Raw genomic sequence first — 19,537 nt, forward strand, 5'->3', positions numbered from 1 at the left:
GCAAAGCTCTGTGGGTGAGAAATGGGTGCCCTGTCCCAGGCCTTGACTGAAGTTCCTACCACTGTAACACCTCAAGCATCTGATGGCATTTCAGGGTAGATAGGTAAGAAACACTGCCTGCCTCTATATGGGCCAGACCACAGGAGATGAAGGGGCCTTCAGGGTACACCTGCACCACAGGGATAAAATTCACACTGAATTTTATTCATGTTCTCTCAAAATCACTAGTCTAGGCAATACTTTCACAATAGTGCACCACCCACAAGAGCATCAGCCAAGCAGTCTCAGCATTGCACAATAGGGAGGTGCCTGTTGCATGGACAGAACCTCCCACTGGCCTTTTGCAGGTAAGCCATGTAGGAGGACACAGCACACCACTCCACAAGTAGAAGCTTGCATGTCTTGTACAAAGCTATCACTGCATTGCTGAAGGGAGTGATTTTAGGAGGACTGACAGGACAAATTCTGATGTCCTGTGGCTGTCCATGTGGCAACTCTCACATAAACTTTTATTTAGCATAGGGTTAACACACATTTTCTCTTGCAGAACTGACCAGCTGCAGGCTGCAGTAAGCCAGAGCTTCTGTGTAGATGCAAAGATGGGTGTGGACATGAGAAAGAGGCCTGCTGGGCAGGCTCTGTACCAATCCCTGTTCCTAAGGAGGCTTATATACCTTGCTTCACAGATCTTCTCACTGTGTTCCTAAACCAAGCATGTCAAGCCCTGACATGACACCAATGAAGTGTCACAGCATTCCTTAGCATTGTGGAAAGCCTTCAGATAGCAGCATAGTGCTTTGACTCTCACGTGTGCAAAGAAGCCACGTCCAACGAAGCTGAAACATAGCAAATCAAATCAAACCAGCTTTGTCTGGTAACAAAGTATAACAACACTACAAAGAGACAAAAGATTGTGCTGCATGGTGGTTGATCCAGAGGGACATATTTTGATGCTGACAAAGTAAAAACATCTCATTGCATAGGAAAGGGTAAATGAGAGCAGGGTTTCATAAGGCTAGCAGCCATCCTGACAGCAGATCAGATGTCTTGGAAATCACCAGTTAAGCACTACCTCAGTAGTCAGGAATCATCAGAAATCAAAACCACCCGACACACTTTTCTTCTTTGAGGGCTTCATCTGAGTATGCTGAGTCTAGAGCTCATTTCTCTTTCCAGGACCAGTTTGCCAGTAAGACCAGTAAGAGCCACATTAAGTCAGAGGTACAGTAACCACAAGGTCCTTTGAACAATTTCTTCTTGTAGTGGGCTGTTGTGGTTTAACTCAAGTCAGCAGCTAAGTACCATGCAGCCATTTGCTCACTTCCCCTTGTAGGATGGGGAAGAAAATCAGAAAAAGGTAAACCCGTGGTTGAGATACAAACAGTTCAGTAATTGGAAAAAAAAGCAAAATATAAAACAATAACAACTGTAATGAAAAGAAAAGGGACAGAGAAGGATAAAACTCAAGAAAAATAAGTGATGGACAACACAACCACTCACCACTCTCTGTCCAATGCCCAACCAGTCCCTGAGTAGCAATCCATGGCTCCTAGCCAAGTCCCCCCAGTTGAGCATGACATTCTATGGCCAGTTCAGATCAGCTGTCCTGGATATCCTCCCTCCCGGTTTCTCGTGCACCTGCACACTGGCAGAGCATGAGACACTGAAATTTTTTTGACTTAGGGTAAGCACTACTTAGCAACACCCCAAAATGTCAGTGTGCTTTCAACACTAAATCTAAAACACAATCTTGTGCCAACTACTAAGAAAATTAATTCTATCCCAGCCAAACCCGGGACATAGGCACAGCATTCACTTCGTTATCTTAGGCTTCTATGTTGAAAACTTCTCCAGAAACTCAGTTGTGTCTCACAGCAGTAAGATCTATCCCCCTTCAGGAATCTGACAGATCACTTCTGAATTGCTGCTATAAATCAATTCTTGTGTGTGTGGCAGGTGGAAAGTTAAAGTGACAGCAAAAGAGAGAAAACTAAAGCTGGTATGGTTAAGATTTTTGGTCCAACTCACTTGATCCCATAATGCAATTTGCCTATTATTCCACCAAGATGTTCCAGCAGAAAGCAGCATTTTCATGTTTCCAAGGAATAAGACTTTATTGGCTTTGTGAGACTTGTAGCTTCCTTCCTGTAGATAAGAAAGGATGTTGCATGAGTAAGACAACATCTGTTGCATAGTGACATTTCATGTTACCTGACAACTCTCATTCACTCACATCTGAAAGATCCGTTCAGCCCACCTGAACAATGGTGAGCAGGATTTCACAGGCATCTGAAAACAGTGGCCTAAACTCTTCAGAATTATTCCCAAAAGCTCAACCACACATCATAGAATATTCTGAGTTGAAAGGGACACACAAAGATCATCAAGTCCAACTCTAAAGTGAATGGCTCATACAGGGATTAAACCCACAATCCTGGTGTTATCAGCACCCTGCTCTGACCAGCTGAGCCAAGCTCACCTCCTTAACTATTGATTCACATATTTGCAAGACAGCAGTCTTTAACTAGTTCCAAGCACGACTTTCTATGCAAATAGCTACAAAATACAGCCAGCTGCAGCTAGCCAACAAAATCCAGGCAACAAGAACAATCATTGGGACATTTGTCACTAGGACAAATGTACACTTGCATCCATCTCTCCACCTGATCTCTACATTCCCTCCCATGATGCCCTTCAGAGGGCTGCAGGAGGTACCTATGAAAACAATACAATCCAAGTAAGGTTTCAAGGAGCACAGAACATGGTATCAAGATACAAAATCCCTGTTTTCAACAATGACAGTGAGCATTCAATGGAAAGTAGAAGGAAACAGCACCATATGGTGCCTTGGGCAATGCAGATGCATCTTTTACGGCAATGAAGTCACCCAGAAGAGGAAACACTCCGAGAGATGAGATCAGATGGACCATAAATCTCTGAACCCAACCTACCTGTAGGACTGTTGCAGCACGAGGGTCTATCACACGTATCTTTCTGTCCCTGCAAGCAGTGGCAAGGAGACTGCCATCTGTGTTGAATGACATGGAGAGGACCACATCTTCGTGAGCATCAAGAATCTTCACTGGCTTTGAAAGAACAGTGCCCGTGACATCAAGGTTCCAGATCATTATCTTAAGCAAAAATAATTTAAAAAAAAAAAAAAATCAGTCCTTTGCTGCTTCACACCAGGGACTTTGTGTACTCTATTCACTTCTTTGTCTTTTCTCTACAAGTATAGGTCTTACCATCATAAGTGATTGTTCTCCAGCACTTCAAATAATTCGTGATACTAACAGCAATGTATCAGTGTCAGCTAAGAATGTCCAATTTTTTAATTTCCTTTGAAACCACATTTTATACATAAAAATAGATAACAACAGTGCATATATATGCAGTAGCACAAAGAAAAGTGGATGGGATTGCATGCTGTATCCAATTCAGTAAATGAGAAGTGCAGAGTAGACTGAAGTTCATCAGGAGACTGGAAAATTAGACAGTCTTTTTGAACTTATAGCAATATCATTTTGCCTTTGGGTCACCATGGAATTTCCCCCTGAAGAAAGCTTCGTGCCATCTTACAGCTTGAAATTAAAACAAATTTCAAAACACCAAGCCAAACAGGGTGTTCTAGGAGCAGAGACCCACCTTGTAGTCATAGCCAGAGCTGAAGAGGATGTTATCAGCTGTGGGATGCCATTCAATCAGACTGACTCTTCGAACATGCCCAAGAAGTTCTTTCTTCGGAGTGGTAATGTTTCTTTTTAGCAACTGACTGGGGATGTCCCAGATTTTAACCTGAATGGCACAGTATGGGTATTTGTGAGATTCCTGAGAAGGAGCTACTTCAGAATTTACCCATAGCTATTAACTGCCTTGCAATTACTATTCCCTTTGTAGTGAATAGGAATGTACCTGTTTTTTTTGAATGCCTGTTCTTGTCATTTGTATCTTTACTATTCTGTGGACCTGAAGACTCCTCTTTATGTCCTATCTTCAGACAGCAGTCCTACCAGGGTTTCTTTAAATTTAGACCTGTCAGCACAATTCTGAAAAGTTATTCTCAAGGGGAAGAAATCCTATAGACCTTGCCTCTTAACACACTCTGAGCAGGAGCCAGCAAATATGAGTCCCAAAAGATATTATAATTCTATGGTACTATGATATTATAGCAGTGATTGATCCAAGCTTAATCCTCTCCTACTCTACTGGCCCTCCTCATCCTGGTCCTGAGGATCCATTCAATGTCATTTGGCAGAAGAACTGAGAACTCCTCTGGTCAGGTGACAGCTATAGTAATGTGTGTCACAGAAAGCTGCACCGGTGCTGAATGCTTTGCAAATGACACAGCCATTTGTCAAAGTTCGCAGAACACCAGCAGGTGGCCTCAAAGCAGATACCCTGAGGAGAGACACTGGGCAGCACTGCACTGAAGCCACTCAGCACTGGGAGCATGCTGTCTTGTAACGGGCCCAGCTACAGCTCTAGGTCCTTCTAGAAGGATCCTGCACAAGGACAAAAATGCTCTGTCCTCATGTGGTGGGAAAAAACAACAGCAGAAATCACTAAGAGGGGCTGAACTTACATGGGTATAAAAGGAGTTTTTCTCATGCTAACCCTAGAAACACAATTATTTAGATGATTAATCCTTTGGCTCAATGAAAATTACTATGCTTTTGTCATAATTTTTCTATTTCTTAGCTTGAAGTGAAAGTGAAAAGCTCTTTGGAATATAGTTTGTAGAAGTCAGCCACAGCTGCCCAAGTCTCCTGCTGTTTGGGTGATGAGGATCACTCCTTTCTAAGACAAATAAGAAGCAGACCCAAATTCTGGGACCTCCTGGAAAACATCATAAGCACCCTCCTCAAATAAGGAATCAAGCCTGCCAGAAAAGTAATGGCTGTAGAGTCCAGCACTACCCACATTAACTTCTACAGTAGTTAGAGAAAACATCTCACTTTGCAATCAGACCGACTGATTCCTTACAGTTTCAACAGCTGTCACTAAAGGAGTGGGGCTGAGAGACTAGCAAATGGAAAAATAGGTTGTGTTCATGCCGACAAGAACTACCTACAATGAACCATCCACTCCTCATGCTGTAAAATGGTTGGTGATAAAAGCAGAGAAAAGCACCTGGCTGAAATCTCAGTCTGTATTAAATAGCAGAAATTGCCAGTACTTTAGTGTGCAGAACAAGATGGTATTGGACTCAGGCTTGCAGAGTAAGCAGGGACAATCCAAGCATGAATAAGCTGTCAACCCTGCTACATCTTGAAGAAAACCTGATAAAATGAAGTAAAAGGCACAGAGTTGCCCTGCTAACCAGAGGGCAGCAGATCTTCAACAAGCTGACCTCTTCATGTCTGATGATTTGCCAAGAACAGAAGGGGTAAGAGGATAAGCTCAAACTCTCAGCCCTGGGTATTTGCATAGGCCTCAGCCCTAAGCCTGCCTGAAACAGCAGTGAGAACTGGAACTCATTGTTCACAGAGAACATACAATCCTTCCCATGCCCAAAAGTACCATTCTACATAGTTCCAGCTATGCACCACAAAAGATACCTGTAGTGCTGCCAGATTAAAAATTGTCTGCACCTGGCAGGCTAATACAATGCCTATTCTTCAAAAACCACTGGCCTGTGGAACTGCACAATGCCCATTCTATAAGAAGAAGAATTGGAAAGCAACCAGCCCAGTTGTGCCAACTTCTACCACTTGACTGGGCGGTTGAGTATGACTTTGAGAGGGATGACCAGGGATGACCATAGAGATTCCCAGGACAGAAGAACACATGTATAAAAGAGAGAGAAAATAAGTTACTGATTTGAGGGAAATTATTATTATATGTATGTTTATTCAGGGAAAAAATCAGTGAAAAATCACTTACTTGCACAGTGGCTTACTAATGCTCAGACATGGAAGAAACCACCAGGCTTTTAACAACAGACCCGAAGGAAGGCTTTCCCTCTTGTTTTCAGCCCAGTGGAAGTGGTGGACACCTCTGTGACCCCGAAAAAAACTCTCAAACTTTTCTTGAAACAGAGTAAATATTGCTGTGAAGACATCTCAACAGTATGTCCAAACTGAGCTCTCCAGAACAGGCCAGGTTAAGTAAGATGCTGACCCCACAGAACAAGTCCAACAGCAGACTAAGAGATGAGAAGGAAGCAGTAATACAGCAAACCTGAGGAGAGCTTGAAAGAAAATAATTTGTTCAGGCTCTGGCTGCCCTTCAACTGCATAGCATGAAGGCACAGAGAAGATGGAGCCAAACTCTTCAAACATACACAAGGAGACCATCAAAGGCAATGGACGTATATGGCAATATGGCAATGCCTAGAGATCAGAGGCATCCCATTTTCCCCAGAAGGATACTCAACACCTGGAAGAAGCACCTAGTGAGGCCACAGGATCTATAGCCTTAGAGGTCTTCTCAACTCATCTGAACAAGGCTTGGAGCAATGCAATTCTTTGAGTAGGGCGTGGACAAAGTGACATGCAAGGTCCAGCTATAAGGCGTCAAGAAAGACAGTCACAACAAGAAACACAGTCTGCTGTCCTCGCTACTTAGCAGGCAGGGAGATGTCTCTACACCATGTCACAGGGCGGAGGACCCCTAAGATACCATTTCCTGGTGCTAGGATGAGCACGGGAGAGTAGTAAAAAGAGAGTACAGTCACAAACAGACAGACTTCTTGGAACAACTGTTGGTACTGAGACCTGTGACATGTTCAGTGATTCCATTCTTTACTCTGGAATGATCCAGTGTCAAGTTTCTGGAGAAAACCAGAAAGGAAAGCTGCGGATAGTGCATCCAGTTTTGCACCCCCTCAATGCAAGAAAGATGCTAGAGGCCCACCAAGATGCTCAGGAGTCTGCAGCACTTCACCCTGTGAGTAGAAGCTGGGGGAGATGGGCTTTCTCAGCCTGGAGAAGAGACAGCTTCCAGGTAAATTGATTAAAGTCTTCAATATTTCAAGACTACTGAGAAAATAGAGCCAGGCTCTGTCTTGAAATGCACAGTAGGAGGACATGATACAGCAGTCATTAGCTACACTGGAAGGAAAAGAATTCCCCATGGGAGGAGTAAGGAACAGGAACAGGTGCTCTCCCTAGAGGGGTGGTGAAAGAAACCTCCCCTTCAACACAAACATTTCTGTGATTCTGTAATTGCAGTGGGATGTTTTGAAGATTGTGTTCATTTCTCATATGAGGCTCAAAAGAGTGACCAACCTGGTCCCCTCTGCCACAAATAAGTCATACCATGCCATACTTCCTGAGACAGCATGAAAACCTGGATGGAAGATACAATAAAATTTTTACCATCAGTTCAGAAATGGAAAGAAACCTTAAAAAACCATATATATTTTAAAAAGCCAGCAGAATAGCCAAACAAGCAAAGACAAGTCACTGAACAGGAAAGACAGTCAAAAAAGCTTATAATCAAGAGTGACTTTTTGGCAGATCTAAAATGGCAGAGCATGCGAACCAAGTCAGGGCTGGAGAAAATAACAGGAAAAACCTCCCTGATGCTCTATGACAGAGTGAGAACAAACCCAGTGGGATCTTACATGGGATCTCTGGCAAAAAGCATGCAGTTAGTCAGATGTCCTCACAATCAAAGATGCCAACATCATACCTTTAAAAGACCATTTGAAAGTGACCTTCCAGTAGGGACATAAGAGCTGAATTGTCCCTTACCAACATGACTTGAATCTTTCAATTGCTATAGTGTCTGCATCTTAATCACTCTAACTTCAGCCAAAGCACCCACTGCAGAACTGTATAATGCATATTCCTCTCCACAACTGATCCAGCATGAGTTTACAGAGCAACTGAGTGCAGGAACAAGATCAAACTTGCTCTGCGGAGAACTAATCTGAAAGAGCTGGTCCAGATAATGTTGTGTTGAACTTTTTTTAGAGCAAAGACAGAGTTTCAAAGAGATTAAACTTTAATAGACATTCAATTTTAAATTCATATTTTGTTTTCATCACACAAACACACCAAAAAAAGGCACAAGTCCCCACAAAATAGATCTTCCTCATTACACTGATTTAGTATGTCATCTGGAAGGCATCATGCAGGTCTGAACTCAGGAGAAGGAAAGGAATCTTACTCTTTCCTGACTTCTTAAATAAAACTATGCTTGCTTTCACATTTCACAGCATTTCACATTCATGAGCTTTTGATTTCTTTCAACTTCATTCTCCAAAAAGTACATTAACCAGGTACTAACACAGAATACAAGGTGGTAAACTTACTGTGGCATCTTCTGAACATGAAGCTATTACAAAGTCATTGAATGGATTCCACTTGATGTCCAGAACATTTCCTTTGTGCCCACATACTTTGGGATAATGTGGGTCAAGCTTGCCTGTCTAGAAAAAAAAATATAATCAAACCTAAGGTGAGCCATGGAATTACAGTATATTTTCAAGGCAGCTCCCGAAAGAAACTTCTTTCTGCATGTTGTCTTCCAAATGCCCTGGGTGCTCTCTGTCCGTTAAGGATGGGTTTTCCTTGTCCCTGCTAGTCAAGTCTTGATCATACCAGCATAACGGAAAGAAAGACTGCCAGGCCTTCCTAAGAACATGATGCTGTGAAAAAATTTCCATGCAGGCCTAGACATTTGGAAGACAATATTAGGCTCAGACATTAGGCTCAGACACCAAAGCGTAATTTGAAGAAGAAACATCTATGAATTAGATGAATCTTTGATGTTTTTTAAAGATCTTTTGATTTTGGGGGGGGGGGGGGGGGGAGAGGTAGGGACAAGCAACAGCAAACTCAGCTTTAGAAGACATTTCCTACAAGCAGAAAAAAAAAAAAAAAAATCAGGTTTTGGGTTTAGCAAAAAGGTATTTGTGACACAAATTACAAATTACAAAGTTGTTCTTCCAGCAAGCTGTTTCCCTCAGATGGTGGTCAAATTCAGCCCTTCACCAAATTCAATCAGCATTCTGGACTGCCAAAAAAACCCCAAAACCATGCCATGTTTAGGTGGCATGTGCACTGCATCCACACAAATCAGGCACTACGTGCCCTAAGGTGTATTGAGAGCCTTGTGCCAGAAGGGGTCTGTATTGCATTGAATAAACCCGCACTGCCGGCACGGTCTCTGCTGTAGAGTCTGAATATTTAAATGGTAGAAAGGGTGGTGGTGATTTTATTAACACTGAAGTAACGCTTGCTTCCCGCTGTAAGAAGCAGAAAAGTTTGGGGAGCCCCCTGACCCACCCCAGGCATCAGCTCAAGAGTAAAAGTCAGTCACCTAAGAAGGGAGACATGATGGCAAGCTGGTGGTGCTTACCAAATTCTGCTCTACCTGGAAGAATTGTAGACCAAAATGATTGCAAATGTGTGCTCTCCTAGAAAGCAGACACTTCTGTAGGTGTACTACTCCCTAGACCTCTCCAGAGCTGGGCCTTTGGAGAGAAGAGCCAAGGGGAATCACTGCTGCCCCTAACTAGGCTGTGGATAGGACATAATTTACCCAGCTTTTAAATTTGGGAGGGTTTTAGCAAATTTGAAAACAGAACAGGACACCAGCATGTAACTATTGTGGCTTCACTGGAAAGTTTGTTCCATAAACTGGGACTAACCTGCTTTAAACTGAACATCCAAAGGGCTTTGAAATGTAAAAGACTGTGGTTTTTAAACTATAGTCTGAAACAATTCCCTTTTATAATAGTGACAATGCAAAGAGATTTGGGAAGGCAGAAGAGAGATAAAAGGCCTTTAATAAGAAGCACTCCTCCACCCACAGTGTCCTTTAGTAGGCTTCACAGTTCGGTTTTAAGATGACAGCTGAAATGGGTGGACAGCTGGATCCACAGGGATCCCTTGATCCCTAAGGGAATTCTGTCCCCTCCCCAGAGCTAGTAGACTGTCTGCTCCCCACTCCATTTTGGGAGACTACCAGGCTGTCCTAAGGCCAGATTGCGTGACCCATCCTTCAAAGCTCTCTTACCCCACTCCCACTTCCTCAGCAGGCTTTGGAAAAGGACTCCTTGTTCTCCCAGCCACCAGTCTCACCTGCCCCATTGCAAGCCCTGGGACAAGAGAAGGACTCACCACACATTAACCCCCCAAGAGCCAAGAAACATATATGACATAAAGCTAGAGCTGCTGGTCTCAGATGCACATCTGCATGTGGAAGTAAAGATCTTCATTGCTGGAGGAAATTTCATTCCACAGCTCAAAAATTATTTCAGTAACTAGATGTGTTGTCATTCCATGAAGTGGTTCATGACTTCCACAGTTGCCTGCAGAGCTTGAAAATTAATAAGTTTTCAACCACTCCCTTTCTAAAATTATAGCACTTCTGAAAAGCTTGGAGGTCCCTGACAAAAACCACTTCTGTTCAGTGGAACATGTGTCAAAACTCTCCGAGCAGATTTGTGCAGGGTAGATTACTGTGAGGTCGGCCAGCCCCACCTCTACCCCTAAAGGACACCAGCACAGCACTCACATACGTGTCAGTTACCCAAGGCCAGAGGGGTCATCATCAGTTTCATTTTACAGTCCATGAGAAAGAAAGGGGAGTTTATGTCTGTGAAGCTTGCACAGCCACAGATATCCTCCCTTTCACATCCCTTTCACACTGAAAGACTGGGGATTGCAGACCTGGGCATAAATAGCCTCCTGTCTCTTGCAACCTTGTTCTCACTGAGTTTTTTTTGGTGCAGAGGAGAGACAGATGCGGTCTCAACAGAGTCTGGTCATCGGGAAAGGAAAAAGGCAGGACTTCATCTCTCAAAGGAAGGCCACAAAATTTCCCACCCAGTTAAGATCTTTCCTTGGCATGCTGTGCATGCACTTCCCTTGTATCCAGGCCACACTGTGATCTCTCAGTTGACCTCTCAGAAAGCAGTTGATCTCTCAATTACAGTCACTGAGCTCATGTCTCCTTGAATATGTAAGATTTAGTCAGTCAGCCTGACTGTGGCTGCAGCCTCTTCCCTCTCTGCTGAGATGTGCTGCCGTTCCACCCAGCTGGTTTCAGTGGCACATATTCACCAGGATGTCACTGACACACACTGTAACAGACCATTTCCAAAGTGATGGCAAATATACAACTAATTTCTTATAAGGCTGAGTGCAAAGGCCTGCTGAAAGGATAGTATCTAGGGCAAAGAACTCATTCTTTACATAGCCTCCACTGTCCCTAGCCCTACCCCACCCCCAGGCTCTTGCAGAAGACTGGTGCAGAAGGAAAGAAGTGGTATTTATTCAAGGAGAGATGAGAGACCTTGGTGTCTGTGACTCAGCAGGAGAGGAGTACAACAAACAAGCACAGAGGTGCAGTCAAACAGAGCAAAGCTGAGGCTTCTTTCAAGGTCATCCTTAGACAGACAGCCCCCCTAGCAGCAACACATGCAGAATGAACTAAGAAATGCACTGGAGAGAGGGACAAGAGCAGCTCCCTGAACAGGTTGTTTATCTTCTTCAGCAATTGTAGCTTTTCCTGTCCTGGCTACTATCTCTTGCTTTGACCAAATGTCATCCTGGCTCTTGGTCTCTTGGGCTCTTCCTCCACACTTTGTCCCACTTGGGATATGTCTGTTTCCCGTGAATACAGTGAAAAATAACCACAGTCAGCTTTACATTTTAAGAGGCCAATACTGTCCCAGACATGTCTCCAGAACAGGCTGCCTTTGTGCCCTGGCAGCCAAGGCCACAAGCCAGGTGTCCAGTGCACTGTCTGCCATGCTCACCTTCACAGCAAGAGATGGCAGTCACAAAAAAACACTCCATCAGAAGCAGAAGTCAAAAGTTTCTGCTTTGCACCAGATGGTACCATTTTGGAAGTGTATCAGATGAAACAAAATAGCTGGTATCATATGTCCTGACTCATGGAATCCCTTTCTTTGGAAGGCTGAGGCTGCTTTACCCGCCAGCATAGGTCAGTAACCCCTATTCAGAGAACAGCTGTGAGAAGCACCTTATTTCTCTGATCCACAACCAAAGGTTAACTCTCAAGGGACCAACTCCTGTCCATAGCTCCACTTTGAAGTCATTAAGTCTTCCAGACTCATCAGCATTCAGAACGGTGAGCCCCACATCTAACTGCAGCATCATTTACATCTGCTGCTAAGTCTGCTCCCTGGTCCTTTCACCAAACAAATCAAAAAGAGTTGCTCCTTAAACTTCTTCTCCTCACAGCTTTATACATCTTGCTTTTTTTCCCAGACTGACTGAGACCTGACCTGCAAAGTCTTTCCTCATATTAAGTACTTTCACATTTTCAATGACATACTTTAATTATCCTTTTCTGTATCTTTTTTAGTTCTACCATGCCTTTGATTTCTGCACGCACTATTTCAAAACTGGGTGGAGTATCTGAGCAGGTGTAAGAAGGAAAAATTACTACAAAGACTAGCCAAGCTGAGAAGAGGTGAGAAGACAGAAAAATTAATAGTAAGCAGTACAAGAACCTTCAGCTACTTTTGCCAGCACTTTGAGAGCTTAGTCCCACACCACGTCCCACAGTCAACAGCTGTCTGCCTACAGATGAAGTTCTGTGATAAAGACAGGTTGTTGAGCCTCAACAGACCATCATTGCGGGGGCAGAAGTGAACCATTCAAGAAAAACAGGGTACTGGTTAATTTTAGAAGGACAGTCTCTAAACAGCACCAGCATTGAAGGAATGAATTAACAAAGTCCAGAATGTCCAGAAACTGTGCTAGGTTCTCCAAGCACAACTGGTTCACTTTCATCCTTAGCAAATATATATTGAAAAAGTGGCATTGCAATAACACCATCAATTAACTTTTAATTAAAGGCTGAACTCTTGCCTTTCATCTGTTCTGTCCTGATTCCAGAGAGATCATAATCTCATAAGTTAAACCACAACAGTGCATGCCTAATTTTACTGAAACAATAAACATCAGACGGCCAGCTGCTCCCTCTCACCAGATCCTAAGTCATGAAAACTCATATATGTGAGATTTGTTTCTGAAAGGAAAGTCTTCACAGCATCACTGCTTGAAGTTTGAGACCTTCAATGCCTGATAACTGTGTCTCCATCTTTCACAAAGGAGATGGTAGAACAAAACATTCCATATTCTCCTTTGGTCACAGTGGAATCCATGTCACTAAAACACCTTCCTGGTTTCGCCCCCTTTATCCACTAAATACTTTTTGATTTGCAGTTTCTCCCAGGAGAGAACAACTGAAGATAAACATCTCAACAGGAGATAAACATCTGAACAACATATTCTGCTGGTTATTCAAGAAGGGCAAATGAGTTGTAAAATAAAGCAACGTGTTAAAAATCTGCAAGCAGCAATGCAAGACATATAAATACACACATGACAGGAGTCACCTGCTAGGGCAATTGGGGCCTCTTCCATCATTTTGCAACTTAAGCGACAGCATTAACTGATTATCCTCTGTGATCTAGCTCCCTAGAAAGCCTGTCCCTGCTCCAGCCTCTTGAAGCGCTCTCAAAAGCCAGCTTGCCCTAGGGAGCTCACCTGCTTGATGGGAATGACGAGGAAGGCTCCACCACTCACGCACTCAGTCACCACCGCGATGAAGCTGGGGTTCACGGCGCAGAAGTGGTTGTCATGGATGTTGCAGGTGATGGGCACACAGTTGTAGCACTTCTCCTTGCTGGCGGCTTTGCCATATACGTGGCGGAACTTGGAGCTGCGGTACTGTGGGTGCCACGACATCTGCAAGGACACACAACGTCTCAAGGCATAAGGACAGGCCATACTAGCAAGGCTTGCAGAACCCCACTCCCTCTTCCCACCACAGGCTCACCCTTGCCACTTGGGCTGCTCACACCAAACCTCAGCCAGCAAGTTGTAGACACATTTTTTCTGGTGTTCGCCTCTTTGCCATAACCCTGTTGCACACCTCTGATGGAGAGAGGAGAGTGCAGGGAAGAAGTGACAGCTCTCAGCATAACCAGCCAGCTGGGCTGTGTATGTGCCAGCAGTCTCTATCACTGGGGCAGGGCCACATGGCAGCAAGTTTAAGAGGAGATGAATTCTGGTACGATAGAGTTCAGAAAGCATGAAAAATACAACATCTTGCACATAGAAAGCAGGAAAGATGGTGAGTGAACAAGCCAGTCTGGATGCATGCTTTCTTTAGCCCTGAGGTGGTTTAGGACCAAAACTTAATCTAAATTTTGCTCACATGAGCAGAAAAAATAAGTTGGACAGATCACAGGAATAGTTAAAGTTACCTGTTCATGTTTTTTCCACAGACAATCATGTTCTGCATGTGTGGTTTATAACTGCACTACAGCCCTCTGACAGACAGCATTTTAAATGGTGTTTAAATGACACATTGTTGGAACTCAAAATGTCCCTCAGACATTTTTGGAGGTTCCAGGCCTTGTTCAGAAGCATTTTAGACCCTGGCAAGCAGCTGGAAACAGCTGGGATTTTGAGTTTGAGCCATGGAATGAGTTACCAACTTTGAAGGTGGAACAAGCAGTCACAAAGGGTTAGATAGTATAGTAGAAGTAGTTACAAAGTAGAGGGGAATTTTTTTTTAGTATTGTACAGGGGGGTTTTAGCACCTGTACAGGGGGGTTTTTACTTTGTACATGGGGGTCAGAAGTTTTAAGATGGAGGAAAGTGGGCCTGATCCTGTTCTTCCTCCTTTTTCTTCCTTGCCTCCATGTTCTTGGTGATGCTGGCACTTATGGATTGGTTTATAGTAGAAAAGCACCTTTTAACATAAGTAGTAGGTACTGGGGAAAAAACTGTAAACATGTAACATGTAATATATGAATATATGAATATATATGAATATATATCTTTTATATGAAGATAGCAACAGCCCTGGGTGGGGAGAGAAGAAGAAGACGGGAGTCAGAGAGTATGTCAGGGTGTGTGTGCCTCTGCCTGAGCTGTTGAGCAAACTGCAGTAGCCAGAGAAGACAATCTTTTAGATAACTAGCAATAAACTGCCTTGAGACCAAACAACAAGAGGCTGCGGAGTTTTTCTTTTGAAGCACAGGTTGGACGAGAGACTTTACCACCATACAGAACCCCTGAACCAGGCCGGGGGTTCCGGCAACACATAAAGTGTGCTAAACACAAGAATTCCTTCTCACAGAGAGCAGTGAGGTTTAATAGAACTGATTTAACTGATTTCATAAAATTATAGAGTCACAGAGTCATAGAATGGTTTGGGTTGGAATGGACCTTGAAGACCATCTAGTACCAACCCCCCTGACACAGGCAGCAACACTTTCCACTGGACCAGGTTTCTCAAGGACTTACCCAAACCAGCATCCACAGCTTTTCTGTGCAATCTGTTCCAATATCTCACCACCCTCACAGGAAAGGATTTTTTCCAAAGATCTAATCTAAGTTTCCCCTCTTTCCGTTTGTATGCATTAGTCCTTGTCCTTCCACTGCATTTCCTGATGAAGATACTTTCTCCATCTTCCCTGTAGAACCCTTCAGATACTGGAAGATTGCTATTGAGGTTTCCATGCAGTCTTCTTTTCTCCAGGCTGAACAGCCCAAATTTTCTCAGCCTATCTTCATAGGGAAGGTGCTCTAGTCCTCTTAGCAATGTCACAGCCCTCCTCTGGACTTGCTCCAGCAGTTCCATGTCATTATTGTGCTGGGGGCACCAAAACTAAATGTACTGTTCCAGGTGAGGTCTCACAAGAGCAGAGGTGTACAATCCTGTCCTTCAACTTGCTATTTTCGAATAGGAAACTAGCAGAGTTGGTCAGAGAAGGTAACTAAGACTATTAAATCCAGATCCCACAAGATTTAGAGAGTAAAAGGCATACAGTGAGTGCAGTGAGAAGATCCTACTACCCAAATGAAAAGAAATGTAGAAATGAAAAGAAAGGCAGGAAGATTATGGGTGAAAGAGCACCTCACACAACAGCTGGGAATATAGGCAAATACTGGCAAAGGGTATGATTTTGCCCCATATTGACCTCTTTAATGTGCATTTGGTGAACAGTATTATCAGTGATGCTGGATCAACAATACTCCAATTTGACAAGGGAACCCAACAAGGAGCTTTTGAGCTACAGCAAGGTTTAGACAGCTCACTCACATGGCTGAAAGGTTAAGGGAAGCATCCATGCACTCAGTGGCAGGAAGCCAAGTGCATCATCACCTGACAAGCTAAGCAATTTTAAACCAAAACGTCCATGTTGCTGGCATGGTACTGCATCCTCTTGAGATGTCTATCAAAGGCTAAGGAACCGTATGGCTTGATACTGGGCAGTCAAACTGGAGCTTTACAAACTCTGATCAATACCAAGTTTCCAAAAAGCTCACATCCTATGTCACAGTTCTATCATATTTCCTGCCTCCTCCCAGTTCTACTGACACAGCTCAGAGCTAACCCCACCTTGGACAAATACACCTGCCTGTAAGAGTCCTGGCAGATCACCAGTTGCTTTCATAGTCATCTTTGTTGCTCTCTCTTACCTTAGCATGTTTTACCTATGTTAACTCTGATGTGTCCATATTTTTAGCTGAATAAATCTCTTCCACAGAAAACATTAGATGCAAAAGGTTTTTTATACAGTAAGAGCTACCTGTGCCAAACAAAAACAAAGAATGCTAATTATTTGAAAAAGAAAGCAGCAATCCTGAAAGCTGATCTAGGAAGAAGGGATGTTCACAGGCAGAAAGCAAGTTGAGGTTATATGCAGCTGGCTAACTCCCCAAACAGCCCCAGAGATGCAGTGTTCTCAAACAATTTCAATGCTCATTACAGTTGCAGTGGTTAGGTTTACTCACACCAGGATGGGGGGAGGAATCACTGTATTGCCCAGACACAGCAGTATGCAGCAGTTGCTTCTTACAGCAGGACTATTATCTTTCCAAAAGGAACTAAATTGCTTGGCTGCAAGGTAATTCTACCTACACTGCTTTCGAGCTGGGAGAGAGTGTGGGTCTGAAGTTTCAAGCCCCTTCTGGAGAAAGGATTCACCAAGTACACAGGAGTAATTATTGAGAAAGCCAGGACTCTTCAGCTAGAGAAGCTCAGAAGGATCTTATCAATGCATACTAATACCTCAGTATTAGAGCAGTAGTAGAGAAGACAGAATCAGACTCTCCTCAGCAGTGCCCAGCAACTGGACAAGAAGCACTGGGTACAAACTGAAACTCAGAAAACTCCGTTTATATGCAATAAAACACTTTTTCTCTGTGAGGGTTGTCCAACACTGGCACCAGTTACCCAAAACATTATGGAGTCTTCATCCTTGGAGGCATGGTCCTGGGCAACTTTTCTAGTTGACCCTGCTTTGAGAAGTATTGGACGAAATCATCTCAAGGGATCACTTCCAATCTCAACTGTTCTGTGATCCAGTGATTTTAGGGCCTCTGGATCTCACTTGTACTGCCCTAAAAATGCCACTGCCAACATACCAAGATGCACACCCATACAAGGCAGACTTTCAACCCAATGAAACAAATAAACCTGAAGTGTGCCTTACAGGCTCAGCTTTCTCACCTGTTCCTCTGACAGGAAGTGGATGACAACACATTTCTTCCTCATTCATAAAAACTGCTGTTTGGACAGGCAACAATTTTCAAAACAGTTGAAAAAGTAACTTAGACTAACTATAAGGAATGGGGCGGGGGGTGGGGGGGAGCAGGGAAAGGGGAAGAAGTGACAAAAAATATACCAATATTTTGTTAGTAAGACAGGATTGCTTTTACATTGCAGTAACAGGCACTATCATCTCCGAATAATTAAAAGGCATATATGTGTGTTTTATAATGTCTGAAAATTTAATGTTTTGCCCAGTCCCTTAACAATATGCTTTCTGTGAATGTTTTTTTGAGTAAAAAGCTAAAGCATTAGCTTTCTCCCTGCATTGGAGGATCAGCCCCAGAGTAGAGGGTCTCCCCTTGCACAGCCATGTTTGAGCTGTGTAAGCCCATATGGACAGAGCCCAAGGACCTGAAAATCCTGTGTGTGCAGCACTGGGTAAGGCCTGAAGCCAGACCTGAGGGATCCCCAGCTCACCTCACTGCATGTGGGACAGCAAGATGCCAGGGTGCCCACAGCAGGGGCATGCAGACCACCTGTGCACACTGGGCAGCACACATGGACAGCAGATTTGAGAGGCTGCTGGAACTGAGGTCTGGGTCCTCTTTCTGGTCGAAGAGGCAGAAGACGTCCCTCATTTGCTGCTCAGGTCTCTGGTGCCAGCACATAGACTGATCTTTAACTAATTCTCCCTGTGGGGCAGGGGAGAACCAGGATGGAGCGAGGATGGAGCGAGACAGTGCAGATTACAGTACTAGTAGTTTATGTACTTCTAACCATACAGCTGATGGTTAGCAGTATCCTGACTGTTCTTAGCAGTATCCTCTCACTCAGCTCTCAGGGAACAAATCCTGGGACTTTGTGGTGTTCATTACTACCTCTCCCAGGAAAGAACACTAAGTAGATTTTTTCCTGAAGCTGCCTGGAGAAGGAATTCCTGGAGAAGGATACAAAGATCCCTATAAGCACGTCCCAGATCCCTGCTTACATGTTGGATACCAGCTTTTTCAAGCTGGACAGTGTTTCCATAGTATTGAGATGCAACCCTCGTGATCCCTCAGGTTTTAGCTTTTATATTTTTCAGATTCTGTTCTGCCTTAGTGTGTAAGTCTAGGCTTCATATTATGGGATAGTAAGCTCTCTTCACAGAATACATAGACAAAACTATTCCTGCTCTAGCCAGGGACCTAAGGACAGGTGATCCAGATCTCAGGCCCAAGGGCATAAACAACGGTGGACTGAAGAAAGAAAACAAGGATATGACTTCATGGGCTAGAGCTGTAATTGGACAATTAGCTCCAATATGCTGATGGACCAGAATTTATAAAGGACCTCATGACCAGTCGTCCATTTTTGTGGCCATTTTGGGTTGTGCTGCCCAAGGTGGATCTATGGAGGCCTTTTAATAAATACCTACTTTATACTTTAGCTCTATCAGTCTGTTCTAGGTTAGTCCTCACAAGCCATCACTAGCACTGGAAACACTATCTCATGAAAGAATATGTTGTACGTCACACAAAATAGAGTAAAATACACCCATTTGCTTCAGAATTCCTCACAGCTAGCATGAAGAGAGGAAGCAGCTCCTCTGCCTCTGTAAATAGAATAATCCAAGAGATAAGCAAAATAATAAGAGATACAGCAAGATACAGTTTAAAATTTCTGTAGCCTCTCAGTGTAGGCATTGCTTGGTCTTCACACCAAAATAATACTACTGCTCTGAGAAGCAGATCTGATTGTGAGGAGAGTCTCAACTACAGAGCGGAGTAAACTTAATGAAAGCTTAATGTACCAAATACAGTCAGCAACAGGTTATGGAAGGAAGAGCAGAAGGGAATCAACCAAGAATCTGTTGCTTGGTTATCTCTTTATTTTTTAAGACAGAGCTCAGCAGTTGGGTCTGAAATTACAAAATACAAAAGCAAAGCCATAGCAAATCTCAGCCCAGTACTCAGAACAGATGAGAATTTTCTTTCTGGCACCTGAAAGGGTGCCTAGAAAACAACTGAGGTATTTTGATACCCTCAAGCACAGC

At 43.6% G+C, this 19,537-nt stretch overlaps 1 protein-coding gene across 1 annotated transcript in view; it reads right to left on the reverse strand.

The window, feature by feature from the left end:
* CORO2A (coronin 2A) overlaps positions 1-19,537 on the reverse strand; it is a 59,547-nt gene that overhangs the window by 8,061 nt on the left and 31,949 nt on the right. Inside the window, exons 2-6 of the mRNA XM_012577523.5 lie at positions 13,479-13,679; positions 8,261-8,377; positions 3,646-3,795; positions 2,952-3,131; positions 2,029-2,145 (exon numbers count right to left, since the gene is read on the reverse strand). Coding sequence (XP_012432977.2) covers positions 2,029-2,145; positions 2,952-3,131; positions 3,646-3,795; positions 8,261-8,377; positions 13,479-13,679 — 765 coding nt within the window. The remainder of the gene's footprint in view (positions 1-2,028; positions 2,146-2,951; positions 3,132-3,645; positions 3,796-8,260; positions 8,378-13,478; positions 13,680-19,537) is intronic.

The sequence above is a fragment of the Taeniopygia guttata genome, chromosome Z (genome assembly GCF_048771995.1).
Source record: "Taeniopygia guttata chromosome Z, bTaeGut7.mat, whole genome shotgun sequence".
Lineage (NCBI taxonomy): Eukaryota > Metazoa > Chordata > Aves > Passeriformes > Estrildidae > Taeniopygia > Taeniopygia guttata.